The sequence below is a fragment of the Triticum dicoccoides genome, chromosome 3B (genome assembly GCF_002162155.2).
Source record: "Triticum dicoccoides isolate Atlit2015 ecotype Zavitan chromosome 3B, WEW_v2.0, whole genome shotgun sequence".
NCBI lineage: Eukaryota > Viridiplantae > Streptophyta > Magnoliopsida > Poales > Poaceae > Triticum > Triticum dicoccoides.
The window spans coordinates 6,932,878-6,949,154 of record NC_041385.1 but is presented as its reverse complement, the minus strand read 5'-3'; the positions used below and the strand labels follow the sequence as shown (position 1 = coordinate 6,949,154).

The 16,277-nt window shown below is 47.2% G+C and overlaps 1 protein-coding gene across 3 annotated transcripts; it reads left to right on the top strand.

Annotated features, from left to right (window-relative positions):
• The first annotated feature begins 10,686 nt into the window (after positions 1-10,686).
• LOC119274293 (tetratricopeptide repeat domain-containing protein PYG7, chloroplastic-like) lies at positions 10,687-13,779 on the top strand. 3 transcript variants are annotated; one of them, XM_037554971.1, is made up of 5 exons: positions 10,687-11,085; positions 11,657-11,702; positions 11,791-12,080; positions 12,998-13,144; positions 13,308-13,779. In XM_037554971.1, exons 1-5 carry the CDS (start codon positions 10,906-10,908, stop codon positions 13,590-13,592), a joined length of 948 nt encoding a protein of 315 aa, XP_037410868.1. In that variant the 5' UTR covers positions 10,687-10,905; the 3' UTR covers positions 13,593-13,779. The 3 variants fall into 3 exon arrangements, with proteins under 3 accessions (XP_037410868.1, XP_037410867.1, XP_037410870.1); XM_037554970.1 differs by having other exon boundaries at positions 10,687-11,089; positions 11,649-11,702; XM_037554973.1 differs by having other exon boundaries at positions 11,008-11,089; positions 11,653-11,702.
• The last annotated feature ends 2,498 nt before the right edge of the window (positions 13,780-16,277 follow it).

The window sequence follows — 16,277 nt, the reverse complement described above, 5'->3', positions numbered from 1 at the left end:
TAAACTTGGGGTTGATCATGCTAGACTCAAGGAGGAGTTTGATGTACTTGACAAGGCCCATAAGGTCTTGAAAGGTGCTCATGCGAACCTCAAGGAGTCTCATGGTCAACTCCAAGTTAAGCTAACCAAGGAAAAGGCCACATTTCCTCACATGGTCTTAATTGATAATGCAAATGCTACTAACCCGTGTTGTGAGCATGTGCATCTTGTGGAGGAGAATGCCAAGTTGAAGGAACAACTCGAGAAAGGTCTTGTGTCATGCATACAAGGTGAGAAGAACCTAAATGACCTTTTCAGCAATCAAAAGGAAGTTGTGGGCAAGGAGGGAGTTGGGTTCTCACCCCAAGTCCAAGAACAAGAATAAGAACAAGGAGAAGAATAACAAGACCAAACGACCTCCCCCGCTCAAGCAAACTTTTGTGAAGGAGGGAGAGGGTGCTCCTAAGGAGAAGAAGAACAATGCGAAGAGTGGTGATGCCAAAGAGCGCAAAGCCATCTCTCCCAACAAAGCCGGCGACTTTAACCCCTCTTATGTGTTGTGCTGTGCTAGTGATGGGCATGTTTATGTTAAATTTGTTGGTTCTTCTTATGAGTACATTGAATGGTCTATTGGGGTTCCTAAGACCCTTGTTACTAACATCAAAGGACCCATTACTAAATGGGTACCTAAAACCAAGCATTGATCTCTTGTAGGTGTTTGCTTCCGGTGGGGGATCATGGTTGCTCGACAGTGGAGAAACAAATCATATGACCAGGAGCAAGGACTTGGTGGTGGACGTGCAAAAGATCCCATCTATGCCCACCAATGTCGAGTGGGGTGATGCCTCACATTCTAAGGTATTGGGTCTTGGCAAGGTTGTCATTTCTCATGATTTAACGATCGAGAAAGTCATGCTTGTTGAGTCCCTTGCGTTCAATTTACTTTCCGTTCATCAACTCGCACTCATGGGCTTTGCCACCTTATTTGATATTGATACCGTGGCCCTCTTGTGGAGCAAGACTCTTAAAGTAGCCTTTGTTGGGCATGTCGAGAACGGTCTCTATGTGATTAACTTTTCGGAGCAACCCACTAAGACCGCGACATGCCTAATGGCTAAAGTTGATGTGGGATGGCTTTGGCATCGCCATTTAGCCCATGTCAATATGAGATCTTTGCAAAGTCTTCTCAAGGGGGACCATGTCCGTGGACTAACAAATGTTAGTTCTGCCAAAGATCGTGCTTGCAGTGCTTGTATCGAAGGAAAGCTTCATGAGACGGCTCACCCTCCCACGACTATCATCTACTCGAAGAGACCCTTGGAGCTCCTTCACATGGACCTCTTTGGGCCTCCATCCTTTGATAGTCTTGGGGTAGAAAGTATTGCTTGGTGATTGTGGATGATTATTCAAGATACACTTGGGTATACTTCTTCAAGAGGAAGAGTGAGACTCAACAAACCGTCATCGACTTTGCAAATGAAGCTCAACGTCAACATAATTCAAAGATCCTGACAATCAGAAGTGACAACGGCACCGAGTTCAAGAACTACACCTTGGATGAGTTTCTTAGTGATGAGGGGATCAAGCATCAATATTCTGCACCATATACCCCTCAACAAAATGGTGTTGCGGAGAGGAAGAACCGGACGTTGATGGATGCGGCAAGGACCATGATGGCGGAGTTCAAGTCTCCATACAACTTTTGGGCCGAAGCCATCAACACCGCATGTCATGCATCCAATCGGCTCTATCTCCGCAAAGGCTTGAACAAGACTCCTTATGAGATACTCACCGGAAACAAGCCCAATCTCAAGTACTTCCGGGTGTTCGGGTGTAAGTGTTTCATTCTCAAGAAAGGTGTTCGCTTGTCTAAATTTGAGGCTAGAGCTTATGAGGGCATATTTGTTGGTTATGCTACAAACTCTCATGCTTACCGTGTTCTCAACAAGTCCACCGGACTCATTGAGGAGACGTGTAACATGGAGTTTGACGAAAATAACGGCTCCCAAGTGGAGCAAAGTGGTACTTGTGATGTAGGTGATGAAATTCCTCACCAAGCCATAAGAAGAATGGGTATTGGTCATATTCTACCCATTGAGGAACCCCTTGTGGCCGAAGGAGAAGGACAATGCTCCACTCAAGTGGAGCCTTCACCTACTCAAGACCCACACGCTTCCGAAGAACAAAGTGTAGGCCCTCAACCTCGGGAACAAGACCAAGGGCAAGATCAATCTCAAGATGATGGTGAACCTCCAAATGATGCCCAAGGTCAAGTTCAACCCCTCAAGCAAGTTCAAGATCATGAGCAAGCTCAAGATCAAGAACAAACTCAAGATGGCGCTCAAGATGATCAAGTTAAGCCTCCTCCTTCCACATCCGAGGAGGAATTAGAGCGTCGTGCCGCGAAGATTGCTTCCAAACTCACCACCAAAGGCCATCTCATGGAGAATGTGGTTGGAAGCCTAAGAAAGGGGGTAAGCACTCGTAGACAATTAGCAAACTATTGTGAACATCACGCGTTTGTCTCTTGTGTTGAACCCCAAAAGGTCTATGAGGCGCTCGAAGACTCGGATTGGCTCAATGCCATTCATGAAGAACTCAACAACTTCGAGTACAACAAGGTGTGGAGGTTGGTGCCAAGGCCTTCGGGGAACCATAACGTCATTGGAACCAAGTGGATCTTCAAGAACAAGCAAGATGCTCATGGGAACATCATTCGCAACAAGGCAAGATTGGTAGCACAAGGCTACTCCCAAGTCGAGGGTATCGACTATGGTGAAACCTTTGCTCCCGTTGCTCGCCTTGAATCCATTCATTTGTTGATTGCTTATGCTTCCCATCACAACTTTAAGTTACAACAAATGGATGTGAAAAGTTCTTTTCTTAATGGTCCTATTAATGAGTTAGTTTATGTCAAGCAACCCCCCGAGTTCGAGGATCACTACTTCCTGGATCATGTGTATCAACTCGATAAGGCACTCTATGGCCTTAAACAAGCCCCACGTGCGTGGTATGACCACCTTACCGAGTTGTTACAAGATCGTGGATTTGAAGTAGGGCAAATCGATCCCACTCTTTTTACTAAGAAGGTCAAAGGGGGGTTGTTTGTGTGCCAACTATATGTTGATGACATTATCTTTGGTTCCCCTAACAATGCTTTCAATGAAGAATTTGCCGCTCTCATGACATCTAAGTTCAAGATGTCTTTGATGGGAGAGTTGAAGTTCTTCCTTGGTTTTGATATCAAACAGAGAAGAGAAGGTACCTTCATCAACCAAGCCAAATACACTCAAGACATGCTTAACAGATTCAAGCTAAGTGATGTCAAGCCGGCCTCTACTCCGATGCCCACCAAGTGCCAACTTGACATTGATCCCAATGGTAAAGCGGTGGATCAAAAGGTATATCGCTCTATGATTGGTTCCTTGCTTTACCTTTGTGCATCTAGACCGGATATCATGTTGAGTGTGGGAATGTGTGCGCGGTTCCAAGCCGCACCAAAGGAAAGCCACTTTGTGGCGGTCAAGCGAATCTTTCGATATTTGGTTCATACCCCAAACTTTGGCCTATGGTACCCAAGAGGAGATAACTTCAAGCTTGAAGGATTCACGGATTCTGATTGGGCGGGAGACAAGGTGGATAGGAAGTCCACTTCCGGAGGGTGCCAATTTCTTGGTTGCTCTTTGGTAAGTTGGTCTTCCAAGAAGCAAAGTTGTGTGTCTCTCGTCCACCGAAGCGGAATATGTGGCGGCCGGCAGTTGTTGTGCACAACTCTTATGGATGAGGCAAACTTTAAAGAAGTACGGTGTCATTTGTGACAAAGTGCCTCTTTGGTGTGACAATGAAAGTGCCATCAAGATTTCTCTCAACCCGGTGCAACACTTCAAGACGAAGCATATTGAGATTCGGTATCACTTCATCCGGGATCACATTAGGCGAGGGGAGATTGAGCTCAAGTATGTCAACACTCATGATAACCTTGCAGATATTTTCACGAAGCCCTTGGATGAAGCAAGATTTCGCGAGTTAAGGCATGAGCTAAATATCATTGATTCGAGCAATGTGACTTGAACCCTTGCACCCCCCACCACACTCAACTTGTTGTCTAGTTTAGATGTAGGCATGGACATAGGGGGAGTGTTGTTCTCTCAATGAACTCTCCCTCCCCCCATTATGCATAAATCGATCAAATCTTTCACATTAGCCATTTTTGATGGTACTTGTGCTTCAAAGTCGAGTTTTGGTCATGGGCCCAAGGATAATTCTTCGCGGTGCCATATCAACTAACTCAAACATAGGTGGCTCCGGCCACCACCCTCACCTTTTGAGAGGTTGGGTTGCACGGTTGCTTCTTGTTGTCTTTCTGCCTTTGGGTTGTTCGTGTTCTTGTGGTGTCTTTTGTGCTAAAAGTTTCTTTGCAAAGACCTCTTTTCGTGTGTCGAAACATGCATTTTCTTGAGCTCACGGTACTACCGCAGCCAGCTGTGGTACTACCGCGCGAGGGGAGCACGATACTACCGCCCCCACGCGGCAGTAATTTTTTACTGCCGCCTGGGAGAGCGGTACTACCGCTTCGGTGCGGTACTTCTGCCCGAGCGGTACTACCGCAATGACCTGCAGTACTACCGCGACGGCTCGGACGCGTGGGGATAAGGACGGGCAGGGGGAGTTCTAACTCCCCCATACCCATTCGCCCGTTCCCCATCTCGTCTCTCTCTCTCTCTCTCTCCCTCGCTCAAGAACGGAGCCGGCGTCCGTCGCCGGATCTCCGCCTCCGGCTGCCCTCCCGTGATTCTGACCGGTGGGATCGTTCCCCACCATGTGCTCTTGCTATGGACCAAGGTCTTTCTCCAACTTCTTCTCGTTTTTGTTGTGTTCGTTGTCTCTAGATTTTGGGGGAGACTTGTGTGTTCTTAAGATTCTTAGGCTTAATCTTAGCAAGAGTAGGATGAAGGAGCGTAGTATAGCGTAGGAATTATACTTGTCCTTTGTCCTGTGCTAGATGTGATCACCGTAGCACTGCCGTGGTTTCGCGGTTCTTTTCAGATTCAAACCGTTGTTTGGATCTGACATGGTGCGGTACTACCGCCCATCTGGCGCGGTACTACCGCTTGTCCGGTACTATCGCCCCCTGGCGCGGTACTACCGCACTCACTGCGGCACTAAAACTTTACTACCGCTCCAACCATGGTACTACCGTGCCTCGCACGGTACTACCACGACCTGGAGCGGTACTAAAATTTTAGTACCGCAGGCTCGGGCAGTACTACCGTGGCTCACATCTATCTCATGGCAACTTTCACATATACTTTCTATGTGTTTCTTGTGCTTTACCGTGGTCTTTGCATTGATCCTTCTTGCGTTTCGTGCGTGTTTCGCGTTTGTGTCTCAGGTGGTGGCTCTCGCCGTTCCAATCCCAGTCGTGACACTAGTTCCAAGTGTCTGCACAATCCAGGTGAAGCACCAGAGGGCTCCACTGCCCCCAAGCGCCATGTCAAGACATCAACTAGTAAGTACAAGGAACCCAACAAGAGCATGGACGAGATACCCCAATATGAGTTCGTCCGTCTCCGGAAGCTCAACCCATATGTGCATCCCCGTGCTCCTGCCAGAGGTTGTGAACTGTTTTGGAACAAGCAACAGACTCTCATTTATCTGGATGTCATCAAGAACAAGCAGAATACCTATGTGGATGTCAAATGGATAGAAATGCATCACCTGAGGAAGGACAAGCATCGTGCGTACTTTGGAGAAGCTCTGGATTTGGTGGAGCAGTTTGGTATTGAACATGTGATCTCTTTTCACCTTGACTATGATCCTGAGCTTGTTTGTCAGTTCTTTGCCTCAGTCTACTTTCACCCTGATGAGGAGAGGAGGATGACCTGGATGTCCAATGGACGTCAGTTGACTGCTACCTGGAAGGAGTTCATGGATTTGCTCCACGTTCCTAATGACGGGCTTGACACTCCCATGGGTGTTCGCCCTCATGGTAATCCTGAGTCTGCTAGCAAGGACAAGCTTCAGCCCTACTATGTTGAGAAGGCGCTTCCCAATGGCAAGACAGGGTGGGTGCTCAACTCCTTCCTGGATATCATGTATCGCATCTTCCGCAACTCCTTGTTCCCTCGCATTGGTGACAAGGACAAGGTTCATGCCTATATGGTGATGCTCATTTGCGAGGAGGCTCATTCGTCTCAGACTCAGCCACTTGATGTCTCACACATCATGTGGTGTGAGCTTCGGTTTGCGGTGTTCAACCGCAAAGTGCCTATCTATGGGCCCTATCTGTTTCTGCTGATCTCGAAGACTTGGGAGAAGATGTTCCTTGGTGAGGAGTTCCTTGCTCCAGACTGGATTCGCCATGATCCCATCTGTCTCCATGTCAAGTCCAACTGGGCCAATACTACTACTCGCGCTGAGGCGTCTGCTGCTAGGGCTGCTGTTGATGAGGAGGATGTTGGCGCAGAGGATGTTGCTGAGGACCGTGCTGCCAGGCCTTCCCATAGTTCCTCTATGCCCTCGTGGGCCAAGAAGCTAAAGGACAAGATGAAGACTCTTTTCTGCATGCAAGCCAAGGGCCAGTACAGGACTCACGTGGCTTCCAAGGAGAGTCGTCGCCGGGACAAGAAGATCTTGCAGCTCTATGGTGAGGATGTGTCTGGCGGTTCTGAGGATCGCATCACTCCAGAGGCCGAGTGGATGGAGAAGCAAGGCTACAGGTGAACTGATTCTGAGGAGGACGTCGAGGAGACCATCCCTGCTGCCGAGGAGCCGATGGAGAGGGTTGGGATGAGTTCCCTGCTTGAGCCACCCCATGTGTGTAGGTGTCCTCTCTGCCTTTTTGGCGTCTCGATGCCAAAGGGGGAGAGAGTGTAGGGATTTGCGAGTCTTGTGTCGTCTTTCGTGTTCGGTGTATTTGCCGGTGTGTTTGCTGCTTTCTCTTTGAACCTCGTTTGAACCTCGTTTCAGTTGCTTTGAGTTGCTTTACTTCATATGGTGTAAGACATATGCACTCTATCTATCTTAGCAAGCTTGTGATATATTGTGTTACCTTTGTGATATGCTCTGCTCAGATGTTAGTTATCGTGCCTTTGTCTCTATAATATAGGGGGAGTGTTGATCCTAGGTTGTGTGCGATGCAGTCCAAAGCATCTATCTAGATTGCACACATCTAAGGGGAGCCTGTCTATATTCTAGAGAGGAGGGGTTTGTCTGTGCCCTATATTATCTCATCTATGTGCAAATCCCGTATTGTCATCAATCCACCAAAAAGGGAGAGATTGTAAGAGCATATTTATCCCTTAAGTGTTTTGGTGATTGATGACAATGCTTTTGCGGACTAATCGTGTGCCTTTAGTTTCTCAGATGCTTCATCTCGAGGCACGAGACGATTCGGTGCCCCTCGAAGACTATTGAAGACGGCGTTGTTCTATGTTTCTCTTTGGTGGATTTGAGTCGTAGGAGAGCCGTACTATTAAGAGGGGGTCCGCGTCGGAAAGGTTCGGGTGGAATCAACACGTACACATGTCCTTCCTTTCCCTTGCACTTTGGAGCATCTCTCCGTTATCCTAGTTGTGCCTAATCTGATGGATACTGTTGTACTTGCGGTAGTACTGCTCTACGGAGCGGTAGTACCGCAAGCACCTGCGGTAGTACCGCTGGGGGTCATGGTAGTACCGCTCCTCTGGAGCCTTAGTACCGTGGCTCCCAGGCCTAGTGCCGCTCCGGTACGGTAGTAGGGGCGGATGTAATTTTTTACATCCGCGCCCCCACGGTAGTACCGCACGTCCTGCGCGGTAGTACCGCGGGAGGCCACGGTAGTACCGCTCCCCCGGAGTCGTAGTACCGTGGCCCTCATACCTAGTACCGCTGCGTCACGGTAGTAGGAGCGGATGTAATTTTTACATCCGCGACTCCACGGTAGTACCACGCCTCGTGCGCGGTAGTACCGCGTCGGATTTTTGCACTGTTTCATTTTCAACGGAAGTAGGCACGGATGTAATTTATTTCATCCGTGCTCTTCGTAGGCATCGACTTTCCTGCCTTGCGGTAGTACCGCAAGGGGCAGCGGTAGTACTGCACCCAAGTCAGGCAAGTCCCGGCCTCTGCTGCTGCCGCGGAAGTACCATGGTCCTCCATGGTAGTACCGCGCGACCTTGCGATAGTACTGCATCCCTGGAGCGGTAGTACGCCGTGTCGCAGGCTGAACATGTGGATAACGGTTGGATCTTTTCCATAACTATAAAAGGGGCGTCTCCTACCTCTAGTTGACCACCTCTTCCACCTCCAAGCTCCATTGTTGCTCCAAGCTCCATTTTGGCCCGATCTCTCTCGCTAGCCAATCAAACTTGTTGATTTGCTCGGGATTGGGTGACAAGGGCCCGATCTACACTTCCACCAAGAGATATTCGATTCCCCCACTAATCCCTAGCGGATCTTGTTACTCTTGGGTGTTTGAGCACCCTAGACGGTTGAGGTCACCTCCAAGCCATACTCCATTGTGGTGAAGCTTCGTGGTGTTGTTGGGAGCCTCCAAGTGTTGTGGAGATTGCCCCATCCTTGTTTGTAATGGTTCGATCGCCGCCTTCAAGGGCGCCAATAGTGGAATCACGGCATCTCGCATTGTGTGAGGGCGTGAGGAGATTACGGTGGCCCTAGTGGCTTCTTGGGGAGCATTGTGCCTCCACACCGCTCTAACAGAGACATACTTCCCCTTAAAAGGAAGGAACTTCGGTAACACAATCTCGTCTTCACCGGCTCCACTCTTGGTTATTTCGTGCCTTTACTTTTGCAAGCTTACTTGTGTTGTTTCTATTGCTTGCTTGTGTGCTAGTTGTCATTGCATCATATAGGTTGTTCACGTAGTTGCATATCTAGACAACCTATTTTGTTGCAAGGTTTATATTGGTAAAGAAAAGCTTAAAAATTGTTAGTTGCCTATTCACCCCCCCCCCCTCTAGTCAACCATATCGATCCTTTCAGGTGCCCCACGAGCACCTTTTAGTACCGGTTCGTGCCATGAACCGGTAAAAGAGTTTTTAGTTGATTCTTTCTGCAGCTGTTTTTTAGTCCCACCTCGCCAAGCGAGAGGCACTCGTAGCGGTTTATAAGCCCCGAGTGCAGAGACGATGCAGAAGAGGCTCAATGCTAACCTGCACGTTGCTTAGCTTTAAGCCTTGAGGAATAGGGTAGACTGCACGGAGCTATGTGCAGTGCAGTTTACACTATTCCGAAAGGCTTGAAGCTAATTAACGAGCATTGCGCCTCTTTTTATTTTTAAAGACTTATTACAACTCAGAAATAAATAGAAAAAAATAAATATAGCAAAAAAGAAAAAAAATTATATAAAAAACTACTCAGAAATAAATAGAAGAAAAAAATAGTTGTGATTAACTTTACTAAAAAAATGAGCATAGATGCGCTTATAGAGAAAATTAGACCTAAATTCGTAATAATTTTCTACTAACTTCAGAGAAATTCAATATGAGTTTAGGTCAAATTCCCTGTATAAGGGCATCTATTTTCACTTTGAGAGGAGCTCAACAAGGCAGAGAGGGAGGGGCTTATAAACGTGTGTGAGCGCCCTTCGGTTGGCGAGGTGGGACTAAACTCTGACCACAACGAGGACCAACCCTTTAGTCCCGGTTCGTGCCACCAACCGGGACTAATGGGCTGCCTTTGGTCCAGGTTCTTCCCACCAACCGGGACCAATGGTGATGGGCCAGGAGCCAGGCCCATTGGTCCCGGTTCGTCCCACCAACCGGGACCAAAAGGTCCAGACGAACCGGGACCAATGGCCCACGTGGCCCGGCCGGCACCCGGGGCTCATGAACCGGGTCCAATGCCACCATTGGTCCCGGTTCTGGATTGAACCGGGACTAATGGGCTGACCCGGCCTGGACCACTACCCCCTTTTCTACTAGTGTAACTACCAAGCAACGGGGGGTTGCTAGGAGTATTGATTTCACACATCATAGTTCACCTATCGGCATTCCGGTTGCAACAACACGGGGGCCGAGAAATGAATAATGATGGCGAGAAGTATCACTGTATCAGGAGTTTATAGGATGGTGTGCAATTCCCATCATATCCTTGATATAAAACATGGTAATACTCCAAGGTAGAACAGAACAAAAGCTAGATTGGCATGTTAATCTGTGGAATGCAACTACTTTGACCCAATCTTAGATATGGATGAGGCACTGGAGTCTTTATCCATTTGTATGAACGTACGAAACATCTTTGAACTACACAAACATTTTTTTTACATTGTATAATCATTTCTAAACGTGACGCATACTTGTTTTGCAATGTGTGACAACTTTTAGTTGGCACAAATATTTTTCATGAACATGATTAACATCTTTCTACACATGATTACCATTTTTGGTACACACGATTAACATTTATACATTTTCATTCACGTTATGATTTTTTTGTATACACCCGGAATATTTTCTATACCTGTTTAACATTTTTCAAACAATATTAGCATTTCTCAAAGATAATATTAGAAAAGACAAATTTTCATTGAAGTGTGTGTGTGTGTGTGTGTGTGTGTGTGTGTGTGTGTGTGTGTGTGTGTGTGTGTGTGTATTTGGAATATTTATTCATATAAGAAATTTAATGAAAACGAAAATGAAAATGTGAAGGGAAGACCAAAAACATAAAAAGCACGTATGGCATCAGCGTGAGCCGGCCTAGCTCGGGCTCCCACGCACGGCCGAACCTTATCTTCTCCCCATCCTTCTCCTCCGGCCCCGTCCGTCACCGCCCAACCCCCAACCGATATCCCTCCACCGCACCGCCCAGAGCCGGCCGTCGGCGCAGCTTGCCGCCCAGCAAAATCTTGCCAGACCACGGCCGCGGTCTTGCCCTCTCCCACGCGGAAGCGAGCCACCACGGACGGACGTGCCGTAGCCAGCCATGGCCGCCGCCTGCCGTTTCGCCGCGCCGCTGGGCCTCGCCCCGCTGCCTCGCAAGAGAATCGCTTTCTCGGTGGGCTCCGCCAAGGCCGCTCCACGGGGCGTCGCGATGAAGGCGGCAACCGGGACGTCCGGCGGCGAGGAGACGCGGGAGACCGTCGGCCCCCTCTGCTGCACCGGCGTAGGTACTTGGTGCCTGCTAATTCTTTTACCAAACCCATGGGCTTCTGAGCTTAAATCCGACAATGAAGCCGTGCTTCAGGCAAATGGTTTCTCTGTACTGAAAGAATCATTCTCTCTTCTCGTCAAAAATTGAAAATTTATGATTCAGATTTATGTGAATAGAATTATCCCTCTGACTTAGTGTTGCTCTTTCTGAAGAATATTAGAAACTTATGTTGTTACTGGCTGAGAATTATCATGTTGGGAGTAGTTTGTTACTGGCTGAGAATTTCCAACTGGGGAACTGTAACCCCTATGCCATATAATTTTGTTAACAATACAACGAGATTGCGAGCTTACTAGTTTGTTGGCCCTAAGATGAAGTAGTTCCGAAGCCCTAAGATGTAAAGTTTCTGCCACTTAACATAAACTAGACTCAACCGTGCGCATGAGCTGATTGTTTGTTCAAACATGTTGTGATCCCTTTTTATTCTCGCACCTTTTTTGGTAACAGATATAATTAATGACCTTGTTTCAGTTGCAAAACCAATCTCATTTCGGACTTGTTTCCTTATTTCCAAGGAAGGCAGATTATCAAGAGAGCAGAGGAGGTTTTTCTTTCAACACAAGTAAAAGGTAAAAGTTTTAGATCTGGAACGTTTCTTGTTTCTGGACTGTTGTTTTTACTGATTTATGTGTACATGATGTGCCATCTTCACACCAGAAACTTCCGGTCTCCCTTCTGACACGGATCTAAAGAGAAATATGAACTTGCTGCAGCAACTTGGTATACTTCCTTGTGGTGCTACGGCATGGTTGAGTTTCGCACAGTCAGCACAGTCTAGTGAAGGAGCAAAGTTAAATATGGTTTACGAGGTTGGGGAGCTGTTTGAGCTGGGAATTCAGCTTTCGTATCTGCTCTTACTGCTTGGTCTGCTTGGAACTGGTACATTTTTTGTCATCCGCCAGGTTCTTGTCCGCAGAGAGCTCGATCTTTCTGCGAAAGACTTGCAGGTAGGCATCCTGCTAACATTTCTACATGTATTCAGAGTTTCAGACTACCATGGGTCAATATTATCCCTCTGACTTTGTTCTTCAAACTTTGTTCTTCAGTTTAATGTAGAGATTATCCCTCTGACTTTGTTGTTCAAACCTGTCGACATGAGTTCTTGATAACATCGTACTGTAATTACTGAATACTCTGAAGTATAGAACTTCAGTTTAAGGTAGAGATTATCAATGATGGCAACACTGATTGTGATGTAACATCACATTTTACTATTGTTCTTATGTTAAATTTTTTACTGTACTTTTTCAGTAGTTTGCTGAATTTGTCTTGCATGATAAAGTTTAGTTAGGCAAGAGCAATACTAGGTGAGTGACGTGCGGGCATGTAAACATATTTTTCAAAGATATTTGTATCGTTCTGAAATAAACTAACAAAAAGGGTAAATTCTCCACATTTAGAAAATAGTTAGTCTCAGTTTCTCCTTGAATTACCAGAGTTATTGTTGATGACCTGGCTGACATCCGAACTCTACCAAAGGAACTTCCTAACACAGGATCTTGTCTACAGTATTTGTTCTCAGGATCTTACATTGTTTACTATGACTAATTTTTACGGTTTCCTCAAGCCTAAGTCATTTTTGTTACTTCCATGAGACATATGGGCATTCAACTAGTCTTATGAATCATTTGGTCTTGAAGTCTGGACATCCCTTTCTTGTGGTCAATCTTTCCAAATTTTTGTTCCGGAACTGAGAAAGCACTTGGTTAGCTCTGTCTTGTTGTATTCATTACATTCGCATCATGCTAGTGCAGGTCCAATCCTTGTACTGACCAGTTAATTTGTCTTCATCGAAGTTCTTTATTGATGTTGCTCGCTTGTATGGTGTACTTTCATCACCCATATTTGATTATCTTAATTGTAGGAACAAGTGAGAAGTGGTGAGGGAAGCGCTACTGAACTTTTTGAGCTTGGAGCAGTGATGCTCCGGAGAAAGTTTTACCCTGCAGCTATCAAATATCTACAGCAAGCAATCCAAAAATGGGACAGAGATGAGCAAGATCTTGCACAGGTTAGCTATTTATTCGGCAATTATCTGTCTGTGGCTAATTTACCTTTTACAAATGCAGTGATATCATGCATTGATACTGCTAGCACGCATAATATGCGCGGTTCCTGGAAACATCCTGTTTCGTGTCTCTTTCTCTCTGAAACAGTTTTACCGTGATGGCCAGGTGTACAACGCCCTCGGGGTGAGCTACAAGCGGGAGAACAAGCTGGACAAGGCAATCAAGCAATTCGAGAAGGCCGTGGAGCTCCAACCAGGCTATGTGACGGCGTGGAACAACCTCGGCGACGCATATGAGCAGCAGAAGGACCTCGCGTCGGCGCTCAGGGCGTTCGAGGAGGTATTGCTCTTTGATCCAAACAACAAGGTGGCAAGGCCGCGCCGAGACGACCTCAAGTCGCGCGTGGGCATGTACAAGGGGGTGCCAGTGAAGACGACGGACAAGCGATAGCCTAGCCGCCACGGATGGACGGATTCGCGGTTTCCTCAGTTTTGAACAGCACGTAGCATCTGTTGTAGCATCTGTAAACATGATGAGAAGTTGTATGTAGCATATTGGTGTGATCCATCCAGAGCTGGCTGCTGTAGAATATTTTGAATGTTAGCACAAAAAAAATGTAGAATTTGCTTTCGAGATCCGCTCCAAGTCCGTAACAGGAGGATGACGGCGGCGTGGCGCAGTGGAGTCTCAGCGTTGGATGTGTGTACATGGACTCGTGCAGGAGGATGGCGTTGTGGTGGCGTGGACGGCAGAGAGGCCTGGCAAGGAGGATGGCGTTGTGGTGGCGTGGACGGCAGAGAGGCCTGGCAAGGCCAGTTCATTGATCTCTCTGGAAGATGGGACGGTGGAAGATGGTGGCGACAGAGCCTAGAGCGTGCGCATGCTGCTGAGCGTCTGTTTCATCCGGTTGGTACTCTTGATTCGCCGGCGGGCGGTCTGGGGAGGCCACCGGATTAGACGTTGCTTTGGCACGAGGTCAGGCACTTCATCAAGGTGGTTGGTATAGCCGTCGGAGGCGTCAAGTAGGTGGCTTTGGATGGATCCATGTATTTGTTTTGTCAAACTTTGTAGAATAAGTTAATAAAAATGGTTGTGTGCATCCTTTAGTGTAGAGGCGGGGGTTTCAACCTCCCTTTGGAAAAAAAATCAGTCCATCAGAAATTACAAGATGCAGGGAAGCTAAACGAGCTTACAACGCAACACACAGACGACAGACACCAAAACTGAACATATGGTGTTGCCCTTCACGCTCGAACGCCAAACTACACACATGACAAGCAACATGGAAGGAGCAACTAGATGCTACTCCCTCCGTTCCATATTAGTTGTCGTCGATTCAGTACAAACGGAGAGGGAGAGGGTATGAGAGCGAGCACGCCGGTTGTAGCATCAACCAAAGAGGGAACCTCCCCCGGTCCGGGCTCGAGGATGCCGCACCGTTGTTCACGCAAGCAGCATAATTCATACTACTAGAAGAAAACATCACACATAGTCAGAGTAGAGCTGAGGAGCATAGGAAGGAGCCTACGACTAGGAGAATTTCCTATCATTGACGGCCTGGGGCTTCCCCTTGCCTTCGGGCTTTCCCTTCTCCTTGGGCTTGCCCTTCCCCTCGGGATTGCCCTTGGGCCGCGGCTTCTCGCCCTTGAGCTCCTTCCCAGACGGGGCGGCCTTCTCCACCGCGGGCGCCATGGATGCTGCTGCGTCCATACGTGTGGTGTGGTCGTGTGGAGATGGGGCGACTTGTATTTTCTCTCAGAAAGGCTTCTCCAAGCACCACATATATCCTGTCGCAAAAAAAAAGCACCACATATATCCTGTAAACCTTATCTCTACCAACCGCATGACCTCTATTTCTCTCTCTCTCGCTCTCTCTCACTCTCCATTCTTTAATGTCCACAGCAAAGCATTGATCGGCCATCGAGCCACAAAGAAGAAGAAATGACTTCGGCCGTTTGTCACCTGCATCTTTTGGGACACTAGTCACAACCTTGTCATTTTTTCTTGATCTACAAAGAATGTTTCTTTTGGAACACTGTCGTCTGTCAGTAGGGTGCTCCAAGCCCATAACAGCTCATTTTCGCGCTTGCTAATTTCTCTGAACACCGACAGTGTTCTGTTTACAAACAGCATTCTTTTGGGCACATTTGCAGCAACGAAGACCACATTGCTAACAAATAAATTATTTCTATCGATAGAGTAGCAGCTTATGCTAACAAATAAATAAGTTTTGCCCATTTTTAATGCCCCTTCACTACCCTTATCGCTTTTTTAGAAGGTAGAGTAGCTCATGACGAATCCCCATTTGAATCAATGAAGTCGTTAACCAGTCAGGAATTACAAGATACCGAAAGTTGAGACCCAGCTTACAACACAATACACACCCAAAAAACTGAAAGCAGCAGCTTAACTTGCAGATGGTTTCGGCCTCCATGCTCTAAGGAGCAACCAGGAGTAGATGTTACGAGAGCGGGCACGCCTCTGAATCTGTGATAGCATCAGGAGTATAGAAGACCAACCACGAGGGAACCAGTAGAGAATTTCGCCCCTGCCCTTCGGCGGTGGCTTCTCACCCTTGAGATCCTTCCCGGACGGGGTGGGGGAGGCCTTCTCCATCACGGGCGCCTTGTCATCTTTAACCGTCTATTAATGTTCAATCAAATTTTTCTTCAGTTGCTTATGAGTTGCTCGATGCTGAATTTGTTGATGCATTTGAACAAACTCATCAAACATGGCCGGATTCTGATACGGAACTTCGATAGAGTCACCCATATTCTTAAATTCAAGAGTTGCGCCAGCATCCTCACCCTTGTCATTAATGATCATGCTATGCATGATCACACAACATATCATCACCTCCCACAAGGTCTTCAGATAGCATTGTTTAGTACGTCTACAAAAACTGCAAAACATGCCCTCTCAACATCCTTTCTAACTTCTTGCATTGGGCAAAGTGAGACCTTCTCTCACCAAGTGGCTCCGAGATGGTATTGCCAAGGTAGCCATATACGATAGATACCATCAACCACATCGTAGCACATATTGTATTCATGTCCATTGAAATCATAGTCGCAATGATAAGCTTTCCTCAGTCAGCCTAGTAAACAATGGATATCGCCGCAAACCGACGAGAAA